Source organism: Chiloscyllium punctatum, chromosome 30 (genome assembly GCF_047496795.1).
Source record: "Chiloscyllium punctatum isolate Juve2018m chromosome 30, sChiPun1.3, whole genome shotgun sequence".
Classification (NCBI taxonomy): domain Eukaryota; kingdom Metazoa; phylum Chordata; class Chondrichthyes; order Orectolobiformes; family Hemiscylliidae; genus Chiloscyllium; species Chiloscyllium punctatum.
Window position 1 is genome coordinate 12,975,152 of NC_092768.1, and position 26,014 is coordinate 13,001,165.

Here is a 26,014-nt window from a genome sequence, read left to right on the forward strand (position 1 = left end):
AGGCTGGTACAATTACAGCATTTGGAAGGTATCTGGGTGGGTGTATGAATATGAAGGGTTTAGAGGGATATGGTCCAAATGCTGGCAAATGGGACTAGATTAATTTGCAATAGCTGGTCAGCATGGACTAGTTAGATTGAAGGGTCTGTTTCCGCTGTACATCTCCATGACTGTAAGCTCTCTGACTCTTCAAAGGCAGCTGCTGGATGTTCTTGAAGGTGTCCACTCACTCAATTCCAACAGTGCATCGTTGCTGGGATACTGTACTACAGGCACTGACTGCACCTTCAAACAGAGTGGAAATATGGACACAGTGCAAGAGAGAAAGAGCGTGGGCAGTATTGTTTATTGAAAATGGGCAGTGACACAGCAAGAATATTACCATGTTTCTGAGAAGGAAGCAGTTACAGTGATCACAGCAAAATTCATTAACAGTTGAGTTCACAACCAGATTGATTCTGATAAAGTAGAATCCAAGGCCATTTATAAATTTAATGTTTAACAATCACACCCTCAGATAACTAGCATACGCTGCCCACAGCTTGACCAATATACGTAGTTGTGTTTTGTTTGGTTACAGCCATGTGATCTTGTGCATTTGGAAAATTGGATAAAGTAATAAATCAGAAACAAGGCACTCACACTCCAAAGGATTTTCCTTTCGCCTCTAAGGTTCACAAATTATTTGATTTGAAGAAAAAAACCCAGTAAAAACATAATTCCCAAAAAGCACGGGTCAGACTCTACAGAGGACCCACCCCACTTGGAATTACTGAAATCAAAAAGATGCCTGGCAATTAACTGTCAATCAAGATTAACTGGTGCATTCTCCATGGTATCAGGATCCACTCGGCGACCAATCAGCACTCTCAGGCAGTAGAAATGCTGGCTTTCCTCTCGAATTGATATTCTTACAAACTGCCCTGATCAGTGAAAGACAGAATGCTTCCAGAAAATGTTCTTTCTCCACCCCTCCCCCAATATTCGATTCTGTACCAAACAACTACCCACTCAATCATCCATTCCCAAAGCCTGGATCACAGCTTTTAATCATTAAAATGCCTGGGAATGAAGATTCTACTTATCGGACCCACTGGGTCCTGTTGCCAGGTTCCATTCTGTAGTGATCTGACCACAACCCTTCCCTCACTCAAAACCACTCCGCTGTGCAGTTACGGGAAAAGGAAAAGACAAGATTCAGCACCTTTCCGGACACACCTGTAGTGTGTATAGTGAACCGTCACTCACCCAGACTTACAGCCATTTGGCTTTACTCACAGAGATATTTCTTCTCCCCACTGTCTCTGCCTGGGATCACACTTCACCCCTTTAAAAGGGGAGGCAATGGCTTTCTGGTACTATCGCTGGACTGTTAACCCAGATAGAGCCAGGTAACAACGTTCTGGGAACACTGACTCGAATCCCGACGTGGCAGATGATGGAATTGGAATTCAATAAAAGTGTGGAATTCAGAGTCTAAATGACAATCAATTGTTGGAAAACTCCATCTGGTTCACCAACGCCCTTTCGGGAAGAAAATCTGCCACTATCACTTGGCCCGGCCTACACATGGTTGCCCTCTGGGCAATAAATGCCAGCCTAGCTAACAACGCCCTCATCCTGTGAATGAATATAAAACCAATACCCAGGTTGAGATGAGCAGAGAGAATGAGTGCCAGTGTTCCAATCGGACCATTTCCAAAACTCCACAGGTCTGGCAGCAGAAGTAAAGAGGAAGCAAGTATTAACTGGCAGAAGATTAGACTCTGATCCTCCCTCTCTGCAGGTGCTGACAGGCCAGCTGAGTTTCTCTAGTCCTTTTTAAATTGCTGCCTGAGAATAACCTTTGCTCAGTTAAACAGCTCACACCAATCGCCCAGATGTCAATCAGCAGGCCGCATTTCACTACACAGTCATTTCCTACCCTCATTACAATCATTGTTTTAAAAATTAACACATTGCTTTATATTGCTTGATGGAGGCAAAGCAGTCAGCTCAATGCTTGGTAGGTCCCTGTGCAAATCACATAATAAGCTTTACCAGTCGGAAAGGGTGGCGCTGGAAAAGCACAGCAGGTCAGACAGCATCCAAAGAGCAGGAGAGCTGACGTTTCATTCATAAGCTCTTCATCAAAACGTCAACTCTCCTGATTGTCACATGCTGCCTGACCTATTGTGCTTTTCCAGCACCACACTTTTCGACTCTGACTGTCCAGCATCTGCAGTCCTCACTTTCTCCTAATAAGCTTTATTAGCCATTTTAAAATCAGCAAGAACTCGGTTTCGAAGATCAGAAACATATTCGACTCCGCCCTGATTATGGAAATGCCATTTTTAAAAAAGTTGCTAATTCAACATTTACCTCAAAAGCAATTTAAATTGCTGCACTTTACTAGTGAGACACAGTGGGACACGGGCTCCACCTTGTGGAGGAGAGCAGTGAGGCACAGTGGGACACGGGCTCCACCTTGTGGAGGAGAGCAGTGAGACACAGTGGGACACGGGCTCCACCTCGTGGAGGAGAGCAGTGAGGCACAGTGGGACACGGGCTCCAATATTGCAACATAACAACCCCCCCCCTCCCCAATAAACACTGCTCACTGAAAACTCGAATTGTCCTCAAAACTGATCAGTGTAGAAAATGGTCAAATAAAAAACAGAGGGAAGAAACAACATACCCTTTTTAAAAATAAATAATTCAGCAAGATCCACAAATAAATTCTTGGCATGTACAAAATGAATATAAAATAAGGTAATATATCTGAACTTTGCTAATTTAAGGAAAATTATATTAGGAGAGAACTAAGTAAACATTGGCAGGAAGAGACTATTTAGCCCATGGTGCCTGTGCTAGCCCTTTGAAAGAGCAATTCAGCTAGCCTTTCCATTCCCCATTACCCTGTAATTTCCCACCCTCATTACCCTGTAATTTCTCCACTCATTAAAAATCAAGTACTTAACCAACTCCCCCTTTGAAACTGTTAAGCTGTTAAATCTTCTCCAACTTCCCCCCTTCAGCAATCACCTTAATTCAGTCTCCTCTGCTGGCCTGCCTTACAAAGCCTTTGACAGCTGGAGGGCTCTCTAACACGGTCAGAGGCCTCGAAGTGCATTATTGAATAAATTTAATATTTTATTCCCCCCAATAGTCTGAAGAAAGTTTGTCCCATCTATCCCATTAAAACACCCTCATAATTTCCAAAATCTTTGATAATGGCTTCTCTGGAGAATATTTCTTGCTTTTTTCACACAATCCTGACTAGGTTCATTAGGAAACCTCCTCGGAACGTTGACGTTGCTCTGAGAGTGGATGGAATTCCCTTTCTTAGCTGCAACTGTGCTTCATTTCCCTCTTTAGCCCAAGATAAAGTAAGTCTGCCAGCAACTTCTGTTTTTGTTATTGATAAAGTAACTCAGCACTGCCTGGGCATTGACCGCTGGACTATGATGAGCCCCTTTGATTATTGTGGGAAACAGGCCAGGGAGGTGATCAAAAGCTTCCACCTTTTGGATCTCTCCTCCCTCCACTTAGCAGAAAGTTCCAGCTACTCCCCCACCCACTGAACTGCTGCAGCCCTACGCAAGGGCAATGAGAGAAAGATGACAGCCAGTAATGGTCAAAAGAAGCCACAGTATAACCAGTTTAGAATAACTCCTTCCTACTCTTTTACATCCACTTATAAAAGCCAAGGACGCTTTTAAAACTTTCTCATCCAGTGTGGAATGATCACTTCATGTTCTCTGTTCCAAATGGCCACTGTCACTCAGGTAGCTCACTACAGACACGATCTTGAAACGAACACCCAGCTTTGAGAGGCTGATTGTTAACCATAAATACTTTCCATCATCACTCCAACTTTCCTGGATTTCAAAACAAACCTGCCAGCCTCCTCCCCACCCACATTAGAGCTTCAGACACAAGGAGTTTGAACAATAAGGGGATAGTTAAAGTCAGGTGACCCCCCCCTTCCCTCCGATTGGGCAGAGTTTGTTGAGAAAGGAGCCAGCATTGATGTTTCAGGGCTATGACCCTTCACCAAGACTCCACACCAGGCCCGACCTGCAGGCCACTTTGGAACTTTGGGTTTGCGTTTCGGATGTGCACCATAAAAACCGAAGAAAGGAGCACGAGATGCTGGAAGGGAACACATGACAATCGAAACGAAGACGCTGGACTCTGTTCTATTTCAAACCCATCCTGTGGTCAGGCTCACTCACCCCCCAGCAGTCATATTGTCTTAAAATCGAAAAGAAAAATGTTCATGGTCGTGTTAGGGGAGGAATTCACCTCGTATGACAACATTATGGGTGCTTAGGGCTCCGGTCAAAGACCTTACCTCAACTCTCTGTTCGAAGGCAAACAGCAACATGATCAAATATGATTTAAATGATTGCACTGGGGTCCTGTTGAAGCTCCTGGGCAGCACCAGGGACACACGAATGATATACCATTGGAAACCATCTGTGCAAGGCAGCAGTATCACCAGGAAGTGAGTTAAGGCACCATTTATCGTTGAACGAGCAGTTGTTTGCTATCGGATTTTGGGTAACAACTATAATTGCTGTTTCCAGCATTCTCCCCTGTGGGGGATACAGATTCCCAAGGAACCAGAAGTGAAGAACCTTGCCACGTGCCAACCACAGGGGCTGTCTACAATCGGACGGGGCAGAGGCTGTTCCAGTGTACAATGTGTAGAACAGTAAACAGAGCAAATTGGAGAAGTAGGTCATTTGGCCCTTTGAGCCTGTTCCACCATTCAATATAATCACTGCTGGTCATCCAATTCAGAAGCCCTGTCCCTGCTTTCTCCGAACATGCTTGGATTCCTTGAGTTCTAGTCTAACGTCTTCTTGAAAACGCTCGATGTTTTGGCCCCTATTGCTTTCTCTGGCGGAGAATTCCATCGGCTCGCCTGTCTGATTGTGACCTCATGATGTTAGAAGACTCCAGTCGACAGGAAAGCCCTTCCTGTGTTTACCCTGTCAGAGCTTTCCGAGATCCCTCCTCATTCTTCTAAATCCCAGTGAATACAGTCCTAACCGATCCAGTCGCTCCTCATACAATCAGCCCTGCCACCTCGTGAACCAGTCTGGAGCACAGCCAAAGTCTCCCGTAAACAAAACTGTCCCGGCTCACAACAAATACAGAGTGATTACCTTTCAAAAGTAATTCATTGGCTGTGAGGCAAAATATTCTTGGAACAGTTTGAAAAGGACGCTGTGGGAGTACAACAATTCTTCCTGATTTGGGAGCCAAGTCCAAGAAAAAGCCATTGGAGTCTACTGAATTGACACAAAGATTTGGAGGGCTGGCCAATCATTCTCAGCATTTAAAATGCCAGTTAATGCCCAGCTCCCTGACATCCTGAGCCAATCACCTGGCTGAACGTGGTCAAGGAGCACATTCTTAGCTGGTAGGGGGCCCATTCTAGGCCAATCCTGAAAGACCCTCCAAGGTATCATTTGTCATCTGCATTGGGCCCAGGCAACAGCTGGGTTCAGAGGTGGGGAACGTTAGCAGCAGGTAATGGAAGGGGTGCAAGCACAATGGACCAGTGAGCATCCTACACCACAATCCTAACATCCCACTTAGCCACAAAGAATAAGCCCAGATGAGCTGGAGCCCTCAAAGACACACAGAGCACAGTCCAACACAAGGTCACTGGACAGGATTCTTGATGGATATTCTCCCTTGCCGGTAAACTATGTTGAATTAAATATACTGTGTCGTCATTGTTACAGATCTTGCAAATAGCAACGTTGTCAGATTGCATCCCTGGGATTTGATATCGCAATGATTCAGTTCCTTGTGACATGTTCACCAATGAAGACATCAAGAATTGGCTTTGCTCTTGGGACCCTGATCCCAACCGCGCAGCAAGATTTCCTTTAAAATACATCCGCTAAATATTCCAAACATTTATGACAAACTTATGTGCTTTGATACTGAAATAGCTTATTACAACAAGAAGAGTGCACTGATCCAGCACTACTCCTCCTCCTCTCTCCACACCCCCCAAACCTGTGCCAAGGAAGAAATCAGACCTTCAGGCACTTGACCAAGTCTGACCATCCACGCTACTGTCTATAGCTATCAATATGGGACTTGCACCAGACGTGACCCATTGCAGAACCTCAGAATTAACAGCACCCCCTTCTAGCGAAAATAACATAATATAGGCAATACTTTAACTACCAATAAAACTCCCAGAGAACGGAAGCCGTTGAAAATCCTGGCCCGAAACACCCTGACTTTCAAGCAGACTTCCCAGACGCAAAAAGGCCAGTGGGCACAAGAGAGATTTGGAGACATTTTCACTGACGGTCACGGAGCATTAGAGGAGAACCCCAGGAGGACTGGGAACAGAGTCACTGACCGACATGTCCTTAGACTCTGCCCTCACTGAGTGTTATGTGCAGCCGCAGTGAAATTCAGCCGAAGCCTCTTTCATGGCCGTGTAGTTACAGCCGACACAAGCCACATGGTACCAGGCATCGCAGTCATCACACTGCACCCACTCCACCGTGTCCTCCTGTGGTAGCTGGCACCGTCCAGCGGCACACTGCTCTGCTGTGTACAGCGTGTGAGTGAAGACCTTGCACATGACCTTCGAAGCCAGCGGGATACTGCCCAGAGGATGCTTCCGTGGCCGGCCCCTCTTCTTTCTGGAAGTTGAGAGAAACAGACGCGGTGGTTAGTCGATGGGCTGCCCCATGTCCCCCGTTCCCAAATCTCGGCAGGACACTGCCAGAACCGGTGACAATCTTTCCCGGGTGGGCTTCCCACCTCCTGCAGACAGGACGCCGTAATATGTCCTTCAGGGGAAAGTGAGGACTGCAGATGCTGGAGATCAGACTCCAGAGAGTGTTGCTGGAAAAGCTCAGCAGGTCAGGCAGCATCCGAGGAGCAGGAGAATCGACGTTTCGGGCGATGACTCCTTCCCGATGAAGGGCTTGTGCCCGAAACGTCCATTCTCCTGCTCCTCGGATGCTACCTGACCTGCTGAGCTTTTCCAGCAACACACTCGGAGTCTGTTTGTCTGCAATAACGTGTGTTTCATTGATGCAAATTCGCTGTAATATGATGGATGAATTGGGGACAGTGTTTCTAAAGGGCAATATTTTAAAACATGTGTCGGTTATAACGAGATTCTGGTCTCCATTCGTTTAAATAGTGCTGCTGTTATGTGATTTTTCTTATAACACGGGATTGCAGGAGAACAGAACTACCACGCTAAAGCACTAGAGGGGAGGGGAAGGGTTAGGGTCAGGGTCCCAGTGATCCCGGGGAGGGGAAGGGTTAGGGTCAGGGTCCCAATGATCCCGGGGAGGGGAAGGGTCAGGGTCAGGGTCCCAGTGATCCCGGGGAGGGGAAGGGTCAGGGTCCCAGTGATCCCGGGGAGGGGAAGGGTCAGGGTCAGGGTCCCAGTGATCCTGGGGAGGGGAAGGGTCAGGGTCCCAGTGATCCCGGGGAGGGGAAGGGTTAGGGTCAGGGTCCCAGTGATCCCGGGGAGGGGAAGTGTTAGGGTCAGGGTCCCAGTGATCCCGGGGAGGGGAAGGGTCAGGGTCCCAGTGATCCCGGGGAGGGGAAGGGTCAGGGTCCCAGTGATCCCGGGGAGGGGAAGGGTCAGGGTCAGGGTCCCAGTGATCCCGGGGAGGGGAAGGGTCAGGGTCAGGGTCCCAGTGATCCCGGGGAGGGGAAGGGTCAGGGTCCCAGTGATCCCGGGGAGGGTCAGGGTCAGGGTCCCAGTGATCCCGGGGAGGGTTAGAGTCAGGGTCAGGGTCCCAGTGATCCCGGGGAGGGGAAGGGTTAGGTTCAGGGTCCCAGTGATCCCGGGGAGGGTCAGGGTCAGGGTCCCAGTGATCCCGGGGAGAGGAAGGGTCAGGGTCAGGGTCCCAGTGATCCCGGGGAGGGGAAGGGTTAGGGTCAGGGTCCCAGTGATCCCGGGGAGGGTTAGAGTCAGGGTCAGGGTCCCAGTGATCCCGGGGAGGGGAAGGGTCAGGGTCCCAGTGATCCCGGGGAGGGGAAGGGTTAGGGTCAGGGTCCCAGTGATCCCGGGGAGGGTTAGAGTCAGGGTCAGGGTCCCAGTGATCCCGGGGAGGGGAAGGGTCAGGGTCAGGGTCCCAGTGATCCCGGGGAGGGGAAGGGTCAGGGTCAGGGTCCCAGTGATCCCGGGGAGGGGAAGGGTCAGGGTCCCAGTGATCCCGGGGAGGGGAAGGGTTAGGGTCCCAGTGATCCCGGGGAGGGGAAGGGTCAGGGTCCCAGTGATCCCGGGGAGGGGAAGGGTCAGGGTCCCAGTGATCCCGGGGAGGGGAAGGGTTAGGGTCAGGGTCCCAGTGATCCCGGGGAGGGGAAGGGTCAGGGTCCCAGTGATCCCGGGGAGGGGAAGGGTCAGGGTCCCAGTGATCCCGGGGAGGGGAAGGGTTAGGGTCAGGGTCCCAGTGATCCCGGGGAGGGGAAGGGTTAGGGTCAGGGTCCCAGTGATCCCGGGGAGGGGAAGGGTTAGGGTCCCAGTGATCCCGGGGAGGGGAAGGGTTAGGGTCCCAGTGATCCCGGGGAGTGCTCAAACAGCAGACGTGTTAAGCCAAACAAGTGCAAATCATACGGTGCAAAGACTGAACTGAAGAAAAAGGCACGACAGAATCAAAAATGTCAAAAGGTGCAGTTATTAAAAACCGAAACCAACAACCAGGATCAAAGTGCTAAACTACAAAAGGGAGTGTCTACAAATCAGTCTTCCATTCCCTGGACTTTAGAAGGTGAACTGAGGGATCCAATCAAAGCTTTCCAGATAATGGGGTCAGGAGAAACCTTCCACCCAACTATTTCCACCAAACTCTCAGGCAAAAGAATTCAACAGGGAGTGTTTCAGTGAAATTAGGTGACATACTTTGACATAGAAAGTATTTGTGGTTCTCTCACAAACAGCAATTTGAAACAAGATGATTAGATTTGATTACATTCCCTGCAGTGTGAAAACAGGCCATTTGGTCCAACAAGTCCACAATGACCCTCTGAACAGTAAACCACCCAGTAAACCACCCAGAACCATTCCCTTACCTTATTGCTCTACATTTACCCCTGACTAATACACCTGACCTACACATCCCTGAACACTATGGGTAATTTAGCATGGCCAATTCACCTAACCTGCACATCTTTGGATTGTGGGAGGAAACTGGAGCACCCGGAGAAAACCCATACAGACAATGTGCAAACTCCATAAAGAGAGTCACCCGAGGTTGGAATTGAACCTGAATCCCTGGTGCTGTGAGGCAGCAGTGCTAACCACTGAGCCATAGTGCCGTAACTGGTGACAGAGTCTTCCTAGCAAGTTTTGAGAAGGCTTGTAGCTCGGGTTGAGGTTCCAGATGTAGGTTCGCTGGCTACCTCCAGCTCAGCGAGCAAGCCGATAGAGTCTTCCTTACTGAGTCAGGCACGGGTCGCAGGCTCACGGGATCTCAGGTTCAAGTCCAACGCGGGATGATAAGTCCAAAACCAGCAGGGCTCCCACCTCAGTGCGGTGCTGGGGAAGTCCAGTTCAGTGAAGCCCTCACTGACGGTTGGAGAAAACCCTGCAGCTATTTCAAAGACAAACACAGAGGTTGCTCTTGGTGTGTGGCCAATCGTTATCTCTCAATCGGCAATTTTAAAAAAAATTCTGGATCAGTGGTGCTGGAAGAGCACAGCAGTTCAGGCAGCATCCAAGTAGCTTCAAAATCGACGTTTCGGGCAAAAGCCCTTCATCAGGAATAAAGGCAGTGAGCCTGAAGCGTGGAGAGATAAGCTAGAGGACGGTGGGGGTGGGGAGAAAGTAGCATAGAGTACAATGGGTGAGTGGGGGAGGGGATGAAGGTGATAGGTCTGGGAGGAGAGGGTGGAGTGGATAGGTGGAAAAGAAGATAGGCAGGTAGGACAAGTCCGGACAAGTCATGGGGACAGTTACTGAGCTGGAAGTTAGGAACTAGGGTGAGGTGGGGGAAGGGGAAATGAGGAAACTGTTGAAGTCCACATTGATGCCCTGGAGTTGAAGTGTTCTGAGGCGGAAGATGAGGCATTCTTCCTCCAGGCGTCTGGTGGTGAGGGAGCGGCAGTGAAGGAGGCCCAGGACCTCCAAGTCCTCGGCAGAATGGGAGGGGGAGTTGAAATGTTGGGCCACGGGGCGGTGTGGTTGATTGGTGCAGGTGTCCCGGAGATGTTCCCTAAAGCGCTCTGCTAGGAGGCGCCCAGTCTCCCCAATGTAGAGGAGACTGCATCGGCATCAACCGATACAATAAATGATATTAGTGGATGTGCAAGTAAAACTTTGATGGATGTGGAAGGCTCCTTTAGGGCCTTGGATAGAGGTGAGGGAGGACGTGTTGGCGCAGGTTTTACAGTTCCTGCGGTGGCAGGGGAAAGTGCCAGGATTGGAGGGTGGGTTGTTGGGGGCGTGGACCTCACCAGGTAGTCGCGGAGGGAACGGTCTTTGCGGAAGGCGGAAAGGGGTGGGGAGGGAAATATATCCCTGGTGGTGGGGTCTTTTTGGAGGTGGTGGAAATGTCAGCGGATGATTTGGTTTATGCGAAGGTTGGTAGGGTGGAAGGTGAGCACCAGGGGCGTTCTGTCCTTGTTACGGTTGGAGGGGTGGGGTTTGAGGGCAGAGGTGCGGGATGTAGACGAGATGCGTTGGAGGGCATCTTTAACCACGTGGGAAGGGAAATTGCGGTCTCTAAAGAAGGAGGCCATCTGGTGTGTTCTGTGGTGGAATTGGTCCTCCTGGGAGCAGATCCGGCGGAGGTGGAGGAATTGGGAATACGGGATGGCATTTTTGCAGGAGGTAGGGTGGGAAGAGGTGTAATCCAGGTAGCTGTGGGAGTCGGTGGGTTTATTAAAAATGTCAGTGTCAAGTCAGTCATCATTAATGGAGATGGAGAGGTCCAGGAAGGGGAGGGAGGTGTCAGAGATGGGTCCAGGTAAATTTAAGGTCAGGGTGGAATGTGTTGGTGAAGTTGATGAGTTTTTTTAAAAAGTCCATTGTCAATACGATGTTTCTGTTGGAGACGCTTGCAGTGTGCAGTTACCTACCGAGTTTTCACTGGAACACTCATTCCATTTCAAAAGTACCTCACTGGCTGCAAAATACTCAGAAGTTCTGCCAAACTTGCATCTAACGTCGCTCAGACCGCACTACCCATTGTCCCAGTCAGCACATTGTCAACAGTGATAGAGGCACTGGAGAGAGTGCACAGGACATTTAGAAAGATGATTTAGTTTCCTCTATCCATTCAGGGGTAGCGAGCTCTGTCCCCTCGTTTATTCCCTCATCCCCAGTTGCCCCAGAGAACATGCTGGTGAACAAGGTTCATGAGCAGCTGCAGTCCATTCAATGTCGGTACAATGCTGTCGCCGGCGGGGCGGGGGGGGGGGTGGGTGGGGGAGGTGGTGGAGTCCCAGGATAATCACCAAGTCATACTTAAGGAACAGCAGTATATTTCGACCACTAGAGAGATGTGCTGCTTGGATGGGGATTTGTAGATTAGAGCCATGACCCAGTAAATGGACATTGAAATGCAGCAACAACTACAGTCTGCTATCCCCATGAACGGGTGGTTAGGATCTGGAACAGTGTCCGAAAGATGTGGGAAAGGCAGCTTCAAGCTGGAATACTGTGTCCAGTTCTGGTTTCCCAGTTATAGGAAGGATGTTATGAAGCTGGAGAGGGTTCAGAAGTGATTTACCAGGATGTTACCAGGTATGGAAGGTTTTGAGTTATAAAGAAAAGCTGGGTAGGCTGGGACTTTTTTTTATTTGAAAGCACTAGCTTTGGGAGCGCTGCTCCTTCATCAGGTGGTCGTGGAGTACAAGATCGTAGGAGACAGATCTTATATCAAAAAGTTTAGTGTGATGTAACTGAAATTAAATATTTGAAAAAAAAAACTGGATTGTTTGTTAAGTCTCTCATCTTTCAGAATGGGCACCCATGGGGATGGCATTAAACCGGGGACCTTGGGTTCCTTTCACACTACAGGTGATCCCACTGCACTACACAGACAGAGAGACGCACACACAGATCCTGTCTCATACACTCCCACACTCACCCTCTCAAATTTATACCCCTTTACACTTACATACACTCTCTCACAGACACTCATACTGCACCACACACACACACACACACACACACACACACGTAAAAGCTTGTGGGGTGAATTTGTTCTTGCAGAATTAAATTTTATTTTGCTCAAAACTGCATGAATCCATGTAATATTCTGTAAAGCCCTTTTTAGAAACAGAATCAGTCTGAAGATTGGGGCACAGACAGTCTCACACAGGGCACCTCACAACTTCAATGCATTTTGATACGAAAGTCGGAGGAGTTGTAGACAGTGAGGAAGGATGTGGCAGGTTACAGCGGGATATAGAGAAGCTGCAGAGCTGGGCAGAAAGGTGGCAAATGGAGTTCAATGTAGCTAAGTGTGAGGTGATTCACTTTGGTAAGAGTAACAAAAAGATGGGGTACTGGGCTAATGGTCAGATACTTGGTAGTGTGGAAGAGCAGAGGGATCTTGGTGTCCATGTACACAGATCTCTGAAAGTTGCCACCCAGGTAAATAGTGCAGTGAAGAAGGCGTATGGCGTACTGGCTTTTATTGGTAGAGGAATTGAGTTCCGGAGTCCTGAGGTCATGCTGCAGTTGTATAAGACTCTGGTGCGGCCGCATCTGGAATATTGTGTGCAGTTTTGGTCGCCATACTATAGGAAGGATGTGGAGGCACTGGAACGGGTGCAGAGGAAGTTTACCAGGATGTTGCCTGGTATGGTAGGAAGATCGTATGAGGGAAGGCTGAGGCACTTGGGATTGTTTTCATTGGAGAAAAGAAGGTTTAGGGGTGACTTGATAGAGGTGTACAAGATGATTAGGGGGTTAGATAGGGTTGACAGTGAGAACCTTTTTCCACGTATGGAGTCAGCTATTACAAGGGGGCATAGCTTTAAATTAAGGGGTGGTAGGTATAGGACAGATGTTAGGGGTAGGTTCTTCACTCAGCGAGTCGTAAGTTCATGGAATGCCCTGCCAGTAGCAGTGGTGGACTCTCCCTCTTTATGGGTATTTAAAAGGGCATTGGATAGGTATATGGAGGATAGTGGGTTAGTGTAGGTTAGGTGGGCTTTGATCGGCGCAACATCGAGGGCCGAAGGGCCTGTACTGCGCTGTATTCTTCTATTATTTGGGCCGACATGACACCAATTGTTAAAGTTCACTTGAGAATGTAACTTTAAGAAAGCTCTGGGATTTTCATAAGAAAGAACTGAAACCAACATGGTCATTCTAAAAGATGAGAGACTTAACAAACAATCCAGGTTTTTTTTTCAAAAATTTAACTTCAGTTACATCATATTGTAAACTTTTGCTATAAATTCTGTGTCCTACGATCTTATACTCAACATCCATCTGATGAAGGAGCAGCGCTCCCAAAGCTAGTGCTTCCAAATAAACCTGTTGGACTATAACCTGGTGTGGTGTGCTTTTTAACTTAATAAAATAAAGAAAGGTACAGATAGAGTTAAACATAATTCCCCTCCGAAGGAAAATGTAACTTCAAGACTAGGGGGCACAGTTAAGGTGAGAGGAGAGAGATTTAAAAAAGACTTGAGGAGCAACTTTTTTTTAAACACACAGGGTGGTTCACGTGTGGAATGAACTTCCTGAGAAAGTGATGGCTGTGGGTAAAATTACAACGTTTAAGACATTTGAATAAGTACATGAACAGGAAAGTTTTGGAAGGATATGGGCCAGGAGCAGGCAGGTGGGACTAGTTTAGTTTAGGGATTATGTTTGGCATGGAATAGTTGGACCAAAGGGTCTGCTTCTGTGCTCTATGACTCGATGGGTGTGACTTTCAGATGTGTAAGTGCATAAGCAGCTGAAGGGGGAACAATATTCCAGTGTTACAGGGTCAGGGCAGGGAGCTGCACGAGCTAAGTTTCTCTTGCGGAGAGCTGGCGAAGGTTCAATGGGCCAAATGGCCTCCTTTAGTGTGGTAACCATTCTACAGTCCAAAGTCCATTTGAACTCTGGTTTAATTTTACCTCAGTTATGCAGCACAGCCCCTTACCCGTCACAGACCACTGTGGGGACTCTTTGTTTAAGTAATTCTAAGCTAATCGCACTACCCTGCTCCTTCCCTAGGGAACAGTGTCAGCTGCTCCTTCCCTAGGGAACAGTGTCTACTGACTGCTGGAGCATTAGCGGTAATGCTCTCTTATTTCAGTTCCTTTCCTGTGGATAGTATTCCCTGATGCAATACTCTCAGTAAAGACAATTCTCCGCACTTTTGTTGACTAATCTTCTTAAAACTAAAACTTTTGCTAAAATCATTGTTTCTGACTTGGACAAGATACATGAATAGGAAGGGTTTGGAGCGATATGGACCAATCGCAGGCAAGTGGGACGAGTTTAATTTGGGAATCCTGGTTAGCATGGACAGGTTGGACTGAAAGGTCTGTTTCTGTGCTGTAAGACTCTCAGACTCTGCCTTAATTACCGTTTCTCATCTCTGGTCTCTCCTGAAGCTTTGAGGTTTTCCACAACAAAGTGGCCAAACCCACACAAACTCTAACCACAGCCAGATCACTGTGCAGTACAAACCCTTAGCGTGAGCATTCAGTGTGGCTGTTAATTAAATCTAAATAGCTGGTGGCACGTTGCAATAACCTGAAACTGAGGTACCTGGACATTCCTGCACACGATTAATAAATTATTTTTCCAACCCCATTAGACGATATGGCACTGGAAAAGGACATTCGGCCCAATCTGGAACATACAACATAGAACAATACAGCGCAGAGCAGGCTCTTTGGCCCTTGATGTTGCGCCGACCTGTGAACTAATCTAAGCCCATCACCTTACACTATCCCACCATCATCCATATGCTTATCCAAATACTGTTTAAATGCCCCTAGTGTGGTTGAGTTAACTACATTGGCAGGCAGGGTATTCCATGCCCTTACAACCGTCTGAGTAAACAAACTGCCTCTGACATCTATCACTCCTCAATTTGCAGCTATGATCCCTTGTACAAGCAGATGTCACCATCCTAGGAAAAAGACTCTCACTGTCCATCCTATCTAATCCTCTGATCATCTTGTAGGTCTCTATCACTTGAGGGGCAGCACGGTGGTTAGCACTGCTGCCTCACAGCACCACACTCCCAGGTTCAATGCCAGCCTCAGGCAACTGTCTGTGTGGAGTTTGCACATTCTCCTCGTGTCTGCATGGGTTTCCTCCCACAGTCCAAAGATGTGTAGATTAGTTGAATTGGCCATGCTAAATTGCACGTAGTGCTCGGTGCACTAGTCAGAGGGAAATGGGTCAGGGTGGGTTACTCTTCGGAAGGACGGTGTGGGCTGGTTGGGCCGAAGGGCCTGTTTCTGCACTGATGGGAATCTAATCTATCTAAATCCCCTCTTAGCCTTCTTCTCTCCAATGAGAACAGACCCAAGTCCCTCAGCCTTTCCTCATAAGACCTTCGCTTCAGACCAGACAATATCCTGTGAAATCTCCTCTGCACCTTTTCCAATGCTTCCACATCCTTCTTGTAAGGGGGCGACCAGAACTGTACACAATATTCCAAGTGTGGCCGCACCAGCGTTTTGTATAGTTGCAGCATGACATCATGGCTTTGGAACGCAATCCCTCTACCAATAAAACCTAATACACTGCATGCCTTCTTAACAGCACTATCAACTTGGGTGGCAACTTTCAGAGATCTAGGTACATAGACACCAAGATCCCTCTGCACATCCACACTACCAAGAATCTTTCCATTGACCCAGATTCTGCCTTCCTATTATTCTTCCCAAAGTGAATCACCTCACAATTAGCTGCATTGGACTCCATTTGCTCCTTCTCAGCCCAATGTTGCAGTTTATCCAAGTCCCCCTGCAACCTGTAACATTCTTCCACACTGTCCACTACTCCACCAACTTTAGTATCATCTGCAAACTTACTAACCTATCCACTTATGCCTGTGTCCAAGTCGTTCATAAAAATGACAAACAGCAATGGCCCCAAAACAGATCCTTGTGGAACACCACTAGTAACCTGACCCCAGGCTGAATATTTTCCATCAACCACCACTCGTTGCCTTCTTCCAGAAAGCCAGTTTCTAATCCAAGCTGCTAAATCACCCTCAATTCCATGCCTCTGCATTTTCTCCAGTAGCCTACCATGTGGAACCTTATCAAAGGCTTTGCTGAAGTCCATGTCCACCACGTCAACTGCCCTACTCTCATTCACACGCTTGATCACCTTCTCAAAAAAACTCAATGAGGTTTGTGAGACACAACCTGCCCTTGACGAAACCATGTTGACTATTTCCAATTAAACTGTTGCTTGCTCGATGATTATTAATCCTATCTCTTATCCTTCCCAAAACTTTTCCTACAACAAATGTAAGGCTCACTGGTCGATAATTACCTGGGTCATCTCTCCTGCCATTTTTGAACAAGGGCACAACATTTGCAACCCTCCAGTTCTCTAGTACTAAACCTGTAGACAATGACGACTCAACGATCAAGGCCAAAGGCTCGGCCATCTCCTTCCTGGCATCCCAGAGAATTCTCAGATAAATCCCATCCGACCCAGGGGACTTATCTAGTTTCACATCTTCTAGAATTGATAATACCTCCTCCTTACTAACCTCAAACCTTTCAAGTCTACTAGTCTGTATCTCAGTCTCCTCTACAATATTCTTCTTTCCCCGAGTGGAAATATTCATTTAGCACCTCTCTGATCTCCACAGGGTCCACACACAACTTCCCACCTCTGTCTTAGACTGGCCCTATTCCTACCGTGATCATCCTTTTATTCCTCACATACCTATAGAAAGCTATAGGTTCTCCTTTATTCTACCTGCTAAAGACTGCTCATGTCCCGTTCTTGCTCTTCTTAACTCTCTCTTTAAATCCTTCCAAGCTAATCTGTAACTCTCCATCTGCATCATCTGAACCATCTCGCTTCAATGTCACATAAGCCTCCCACTTCCACTTGACAAGAGATACGATTTCTTTAGTAAACCACGGTTCCCTTACATTATCACTTCCTCCTTGCCTGACAGGGACATACCTAATTGATACTGGTCTGGTATAATATCAGATTTTCTAATGTCCCACCCACACCCCTGCTCATCTTCCATCTGAGAGTCATGCAAATTAGCAGGAGGAGGCCATTCAGCCAGACTGGACTGAATAGCAGAACAGGATAGACTTCACCTTCCTGCTTGCCCCCACCCCCCAACGGGACCCCCTTGGACATCAAACAGTCATCAATAAAACCGCAAGGACTGTGGATGCTGGAAATCAGAAACTAAAACAGAAATATCCAGAAAACCTGAGCAGCTCTGGCAGCAGCTGTGGAGAGAAACTAGAATTAATGTTTCAGAACAGTTCTGAGGAAGGGCTATGGGACCCTTAAACTGTTAAACTCTGATTTCTCTACACAGATGCCGCCAGACCTGATGAGCTTTTCCAGCTATTTCTGTTTTCCAGCATCCAGCATTCCAAAAATGCCCGAATCTCAGGCTTGAGCATGTCCCAGACTCAGAGCAGTGGAAGTGATGTTCTGGGGCGGACAGACGAAGTTTCCCTCATCTTCACCTTAAAGGGAGAAGATGCAGAATGAGGGAGCTTTGAAGGCTGAGAGGTTGAATGATGAGTGGGAAAAGTGTGGTGTTGGAAAGGCAGCAGCTGAGGAGCTGGAGTTGACCTTTCCAGCATAAGCCCTTTCTTTATCAGTCACATTCCTTGATGAGCTGCTCCTTGGATGCTGCCTGAACTGCTGTGCTTTTCCAGCAGCAGTCTAATCTAGACTCTGGTTGATGAGAAGGGCAATGCTTGTCACTGGCCACTTGGGTGTTTCTGTTCTCCCTGGTGGTGGGAATTGAATAAAGATCCATGCACCTTGTGTCTTTCACTGTGTCTAACACCTGCACACACACAACATGGGTGCTGGGGAATAAATAAGCACTACTGCAGTTAGGTGGTAGTGTGGGGGGGGGGGGGTAAAATAAAAATCAGCCACATTCCTGATGAAGAGCTTATGCTGGAGACAAGACTCTCCTGCTCCTGGGATGCTGCCTGACCTGCTGCAGGTTTTCCAGCACCACATGTTTTGACTCTGATCTCCAGCATCTGCAGCCCTCAGTTATAGAGTCATAAAGATGGAAACAGACCCTTCAGTCCAACCTGTCCATGCTGACCAGATGTCCGCAACCCAATCTAGTCCCACCTGCCAGCACCTGGCCCATACCCCTCCAAACTCTTCCTATTTATATACCCATCCAAATGGCTCTTAAATGTTGCAATTGTATCAGCCTCCACCACTTCCTCTGGCAGCTCATTCCATACACGTACCACACTCTGCGTGAAAAAGTTGCCCCGTAAGTCTCTTTTATAGCTTTCCCCTCTCACCCTAAACCTATGCCCTCTAGTTCTGGACTCCCCGACCCCAGGAAAAAGACTTTCTCTATTTATCCTATCCATGCCCCTCATAATTTTGTAAACCTCTATAAGATCACCCCTCAGCCTCCGACACTCCAGGGAAAACAGCCCCAGTCTGTTCAGCCTTTCCCTATAGCTCAAATCCTCCAACCCTGGCAACATCCTTGTGGATCTTTTCTGAACCCTTTCAAATTTCACAACATCTTTCCGACAGGAAGGAGACCAGAGTTGCACGCAATATTCCAACAGTGGCCTCACCAATGTCCTGTACAGCCCAACATGACCAATAAAGGAAAGCATACCAAATGCCTTCTTCACATTACTATCGGCCTGATGAGGGAAGACCTAAAGGTCATTCAGAGGCCAGGTTCTGGGTACTCCCATCGTCTTGAAACGTTGGAACAACTCTCTCTCACACACACACAGGGGTGAAGGACACACACACACACAGGGGAGAAGGACACACACACACACACACAAACACAGGGGTGAAGGACACACACACACACACACACACACACAGGGGTGAAGGACACACACACACACAGGGGTGAAGGACACACACACACACAGGGGTGAAGATCACACACACACACACACACAGGGGTGAAGGACATACACACACAGGGGTGAAGATCACACACACACACACACACAGGGGTGAAGGACACACACACACACACACACAGGGGTGAAGGACACACACACACACAGGGGTGAAGGACACACACACAGGGGTGAAGGACACACAAACACAGGGGTGAAGGACACACACACACACAGGGGTGAAGGACACACACACACACACAGGGGTGAAGGACACACACACACACACACACACACACACACAGGTGAAGGACACACACACACACAGGGGTGAAGGACACACACACACAAACACAGGGGTGAAGGACACACACACACACACACACACAGGGGTGAAGGACACACACACACACAGGGGTGAAGGACACACACACACACACACACAGGGGTGAAGGACACACACACACACACACACAGGGGTGAAGGACACACACACAGGGGTGAAGGACACACACACAGGGGTGAAGGACACACACACACACACACAGGGGTGAAGGACACACACACACACACACAGGGGTGAAGGGGACACACACACACAGGGGTGAAGGGGACACACACACACAGGGGTGAAGGACACACGCGGTACTTACCCAGACGGGGTGATGTGCGCGCTCTCTGTTGAACCTCGGGACACCAGCCCACCCTGCTCCAGTTTCCCGGGGGGAGGCTTGCGTTCCGGTGACAGCGCCCGCACCCCGAGAGTCAGCTGCCGGTACAGGTCGGGGTCCACGTCCGACTCGGACTTGCAGTGGCGCCGGCCCGGGGCGCTGTGCTGGACCTCGACGGCGAACCGCTGGATCTCCTCCTCCAGGTCCGGGAGCACGGTGTGCACGGTCTTCCGCCGGTGCTTGGCGGGCGCCTTCTGCGGGGGCGGAGGGTGCCCGTGCCCGGGGCCGGGGCCGGGGCCGCGGGGCCGGGAGTCCGGGGCGAGGTGGCGGCGGAGGGCGCGCAGCAGCCGCTTGGTGTCGCTGCCTTGGCCGTGCCCGTGCCCGTGCCCGTGGCCGTGCCCGTGGCCGTGCCCGGTCGTGCCCGGCGGCTGCAGTTGCAGGAGCAGCTGCGACCTCAGTTTGCTGATGCTGCCGATCGAGTCGAGGATCAGCGTCGCCCGGGGCGCGGGTGCAGACGGCGGCGGCGGCGGCCGTGGCGTTCCCCGCGCGAAGCTCCGGATCCGGGCCCGGGGGGCGCGCTGCGGAGACAGGCGCCGGCCCGAGCAACACACCGGCCGGAAGGCGCCGCCGCTGCCGCCGCTGCCCGCCGCCGCCGGGCTGGTGATGGCGTCGAAGTCCGCCGGGCGCACCGTCACCCTCTGGAAGAGGAAATAAAACTCGGAGTCCTGCTGGGCGGCCAGCGAGCCCTCCGGGATGTTCACCGCGTCAGGGTGGCCGAAGGTGACCGTGTCTCCGTCTGAGAGCTCCGTCCTCTCACCTCTGCGGATCCGAATGTCATTCACAAACGTACCTGCAAAGACACAGCCGCCAGCGTGAATCATTCCGCCTGCCTTTTCTGGTTAACAGTTAAAAAACAAAAATCACCCCAACACCGGGGTTATATTCGCAAGTCCGAGCTTTCAGACTTCACCCGATGAAGGGGCGGCGCTCCGAAAGCTTGCACAGTGCTTCCAAATGAACCTGTTGGACTATAACCTGGTGTTGTGTGATTTTTGCTGAAAATGTGTTGCTGGAAAAGCGCAGCAGGAAGAAGGGCTTATGCCCGAAACGTCGATTCTCCTGCTCCTTGGATGCTGCCTGACCTGCTGCGCTTTTCCAGCAACACATTTTCAGCTCTGATCTCCAGCATCTGCAGTCCTCACTTTCTCCTAGTTGTGTGATTTTTGCCTATTGATTTTAACCACACTGTGCTCACTTTTGCCTAGTTTGATTTGAACTTTACTGCGAATCCTCTTGCAAGGATGTCTACTTTGAAGAAGTTCTCCTCCACAAGAATCTCAGTGTCTCTCTCTCTCACTGCACCGCCCCCCGCCCGCCCGCCCCCAGGTCATCTCCTCGGCCCTGAAGCTCTTCAACCATGTACTGAAACAGCAGGTCAGGCAGCATCCAAGGAGCAGGAAAATCGACGTTTCGGGCAAAAAGCCCTTCATCAGGAACAGAGGCAGGGAGCCTGCAGAGTGGTGAGACTCACTGAGATTCTTGTCAAGAGAGGAGGAGAACTTCTTCAAGGCAGGCATCCTTGCAAGAGGATTCGCAGTAAGGTTAAAATCAACAAGGTAAAAACGAGGACCGCAGAAGCTGGAAACCCCTGCCTCTATTCCTGATGAAGGGCTTTTGCCCGAAACGTCGATTTTCCTGCTCCTCGGATGCTGCCTGACCTGCTGTGCTTTTCCAGCATCCCTCTGGTCTAAACTCTGGTTTCCAGCATCTGCAGTCCTCGTTTTTACCATGTGCTGAAACAGACTACTCTTTGCTACCTTCCCCCACCCTCCCCTCTGACCCATCAACTCCATCCCCACCCTCATTCACCTATTGTACTCTTTGCTACCTTCTCCCCACCCTCCTCTCTGACCTATCAACTCCATCCCCATTCACCTATTGTACTCTTTGCTACGTTCTCCCCAGCACTGCACCCCCCCCCCCCCCATTCATCTCTCCACCCTGGAGACTTCCTGCCTCTATTCCTGATGAAGGGCATTTGCCCGAAACGTCAATTTTCCTGCTCCTCGGATGCTGCCTGACCTGCTGTGCTTTTCCAGCACCACTCTGACCTAAACTCTGGTTTCCAGCATCTGCAGTCCTCACTTTTACCTAGTTGATTTTTAACTTGGTCCACTCCAGTCCAACTCCACATCATTGTCTTTTTAGAGTCACGCAGACCCTTCGGTGCAACCCCAGCCCACGCCGACCACGTTCCCACCTGCCTGCTCCTGGCCCAAATTCAATCCAAACCTTTCCTGTTCATCTACTTAGAGTCATAGAGATGTACAGCACAGAAGCAGACCTTTGGGTCCAACTTGTCCGTGCAGGCCAGATATCCCAACCCAACCTCGTCCCACCTGCCAGCACCCGGCCATATCCCTCCAAACCCTTCCTATCCATAGGCAAAAGTGAAGACTGCAGATGCTGGAAACCGGAGTCTAGATTAGAGTGGTGCTGGAAAAGCACAGCAGGTCAGGCAGCATCGAAGGAGCAGGAAAATCCCTTCAGATGCCATAGACCCATTCAGATGCCTTTTAAGTGTTGCCATTGTACCAGCCTCCACCACTCCCTCTGGCAGCTCATTCCATACACGTAACACACTCTGCGTGAAAAAGTTGCCTGTAAGGTCTCTTTGCTCCAAATGTCTTTCAAATCGTTGGAACTATACCCGCCTCCACCACTTTCTCTGGCAGTTCATTCCACGCACGAACCACTCTTAAAAAAAAGTTGTCCCTCGTGTCCTTTTTGAAGGAGTGAGAAGTAACATTCGAAAATAAAGGTTCGTTTCTCCGCCCCAACCTTGTCGGCATCCACTAATACCAAACCAGGAAAGGGCGAACAGGCGGGTCACAGATGTAACCTCCCTCAGGAGCCTCGCTCCCTCTAGTTTTCCCTCCCATGTGGCCAGAGAGCATCTGCCTTCGTTCAGAACTGCACCGAGGTCACAATACTGTGGTGGTTAAAAGGAGAAAATTGCAGGTCTGATCTCACATTAAGCAGCATCGTGTCTCCTTCTAATGAGCCATCTGTCACAGGTATATATGACGGCACCAGGACCGAATTAGCTCGCTTTACCATTTTTGAAACCAACGCCACCCAATATAGACGCCAATCCCGTACCAAGTAATCCGATTGACTAGGGTACCATCTACCACAGCAGCAGCAATGTGTAGCATCTGCTAGACGCACCGCAGTAACCCACCAAGGTTCCTCCGACAGCGCTTCCAAACCCTGGAGAAGGGCAGGGCATGCATAGAAACTGCCCTCCAAGCCAGATTTGTAATATAACTGCTATTTTTGCACAGCTGCTGAGTCAAAATCCTGCAACTTATCTCGTTACAGTACTCCAAGACTGCTGCGGTTCAAGGCGGTTGCTCACCAATACCATCTCCAGGGTAACTAGCCTAACCAGTCACACCATATTCCCTGAATAATTAAAAACAGGAAGATACTCATGTTCCCCTCCCGCCAACAGAAACGTGGCTACAGCTGTTTATCAATGTCAGAGAGCTTGAACAGTTGTCAGGCGACTGTAATGCTGGAGAACAGTATGTTACATTAAAACAGCCTCAGATTTCTGATGTCATGCACTAACACCTCCAGCCGCCCTCGAAACCACCCTTTGACCTCGTACTGCCCCGCAACCCCAAGACAAGAACAAAATACTACAAACGCTGAAAATCTGAAATAAAAGACAGAAAGCACCACAAACTTTCAAACAGGTCAGACAACGTGGGCGCAGAAAGAAACAGATTTCTAGTTTTAGCTTCACATCTATCATCAGAATCAATTAAGGCTATCCCATTCCCCTGTTCCCTCCCATTCCCCCCTGCATCCTACTCCCTTAGCCACCCATTCCCCTATCTTTAGCCCCTGTATTCCCCCATCTCCCTGTATCCTATCTCCCTTATCGCACCCGTATTCCCCTAAACTCCACAGACTCCTATAACCCCCATCAGTTTGTATAATCCCCCCGATATTCCTCTATCCCCCTGTATCATCCCCCATATTTTCCCACTATTTCCCCCCAGCTCTCACCGTTCGTGCTCCTGTCGACGATGTGCACTGTCCAGTCGCCCCCGGCCGCCCCCCTCTCGGCCTGCAGCTCGGCGTGCACCCGGGAGATGAGCTCTTCGGCCCGCCCTGAGCTCAGGCACAGATCGGTCAGGTCGGCTCGGCGGCCGAGGCGGAAGGTGCACCGCTGGCCGACCGGCAGGAAGGTGTAGAGGTCGCGGGCGGGTGCCGGCGCCGGAACCTCTCCGGGCCTCGGGCTGGGCTGCGGGGCGGTGCCGATGCGGAGCAGCTGCAGACAGGGCTGCACCTCTGACAGCATCCTCTCGGGGGGCGAGGGACGGTGTTGGGGTTGGGGGAGGAGGGGGCTAGGTCATCAAAACCTGCGCTCCTGGGGGCGAGGGACGGATTGTTTGGTCATCAAATCCTGGGTTCCCGGGATACGTTCAAATCGTTAGGTCAGCAAATCCTGGGCTCCCGGGGGCAGAGTCCGACTGTTAAGTCACCAAATCATGGGTTCCTCGGGTACGTTCCGATTGTTAGGTCATCAAATCCTGGGCTCCCGGGATACGTTGCAATCGTTAGGACACAAAATCCTGGGCTCCCGGGGGCAGAGTTCGATTGTTGAATCACCAATTACTGGGTTCCAGGTTTTAGATCCGATTGTTAGGTCATCAAAGCAGGGGCCCGAATCTCTACCTCCGACCATTAGGGTGGACAGGGTCTCGCGTTGCCTCTCTCCGCCAGACGCCAATGCAATTGTTGTTGTTGTCGTTGATCCAGTGTTCCCCGGTGTGACCGATCGGTTCAACTACAGCCGCAGCAGACCAGCTGTCTGTTGTCTATTCTCTCTCTCTCCCCTTCTGTTTACAGGAAGCGCCTTTGAAAATTGGCGCGCTGGAGCAGGACGCCGAATGTCGCGAGATCTTCCTCTCCTTCGCCGATAGCTCCGGTAATTAGGCCTGCGCACTGGGAAGTGATGCCAATTGATTGGCCGTGCCGCCATCTTTGATGCTGGCTTCCGCCCACCCGTGGGCACATGGTGCCAGGCAGAGCTGTCAGATCGTACTCGAAGGAGGAATACTGGAGAGTCATAGAGATGTACAACACAGATACAGACCCTTCGGTCCAACTCGTCCATGCCGACCAGATATCCCAACCCAATCTAGTTCCACCGGCCAACACCCGGCCCCTATCCCCTCCAAACCCTTCCTATTCATATACCCACCCAGATGCCTTTTAAATGTTGCAATTGTACCAGCCTCCACTACTTCCTCTGACAGCCCATTCCACACACGCACCACCCTCTGCGTGAAAAAAAAATGCCCTTTAGGTCTCTTTCATATCCTTCCCCTCTCACCCTAAACCTATGCCCTCTAGTTCTGGACTCCCCGACCCCAGGGAAAAGACTTTGTCTATTTATCCTATCCATGTCCCTCATGATTTTATAAACCTCTATAAGGTCACCCCTCAGCCTCCAATGCTCCAGGGAAAACAGCCCCAGCCTATTCAAACTCTCCCTATAGCTCAAATCCTCCAACCCAGACAATATCCTTGTAAATCTCTTCTGAACCCTTTCAAGTTTCACAACATCCTTCCAATAGGAAGGAGTCCAGAATTGCATGCAAGGTCCGTATGGGAATCACTGTGGGGGATATTACTGTGGGAGATATTACTGTGAAGGATATTACTGTGATTTTACTGTTGGTAATCATACTGTGCAATCTGACTGAGTTTACCTTACTGTGGGCAATATTCTGATGTAAGGTAGTTCTCTAACTTGAAACATTAACTGCTTTCCTTTCTCTTTCTCTCTGCATTGATGCTACCTGACCTGCTCCCCCTTTTTATTTGAGGGTTTGCAAAAATTTGCTTCTGAAATCTCTTTGTGTGAGGTTGGGTTGAAGCGATGACCCAGGAAGTGCAGACTGTCACAAACGAAGGCCAACAATCATTCTGGGTCTGCAAGATCATAAGACGTTAGAGTGCCCAACCATTCCACTCCATTATTTGCTGAGATCATGTTTGATCTGATAAACCCCATCAATTTCCTGTCTTTTCCCCATAACCCTTGAATTCTCCAATGATTATAAATCTATCTTAGCCTGGAATGAAATTAATGAGCCTTACAGCCCTCTGTGAAAAATAATTCCACAGATTCACTCCCTTTGGAGATAAGAAATTCCACTTCATGGCTTTCCCAACTGATGAGTGGCCCCTTAATCTGAGATTATGCCCTCAGGTCGGGGACTTTCTAATAA

General features: G+C 49.5%; 1 protein-coding gene across 1 annotated transcript; it reads right to left on the reverse strand.

Annotated features, from left to right (window-relative positions):
- Positions 1 to 329: 329 nt before the first annotated feature.
- tcf19l (transcription factor 19 (SC1), like) lies at positions 330 to 24,652 on the reverse strand. The gene is made up of 3 exons (XM_072549892.1): positions 23,781 to 24,652; positions 19,683 to 20,550; positions 330 to 6,665 (listed from the first exon to the last, which is right to left on the reverse strand). Exons 1-3 carry the CDS (start codon positions 24,073 to 24,075, stop codon positions 6,410 to 6,412), a joined length of 1,419 nt encoding a protein of 472 aa, XP_072405993.1. The 5' UTR covers positions 24,076 to 24,652; the 3' UTR covers positions 330 to 6,409.
- Between the last annotated feature and the right edge of the window lie 1,362 nt (positions 24,653 to 26,014).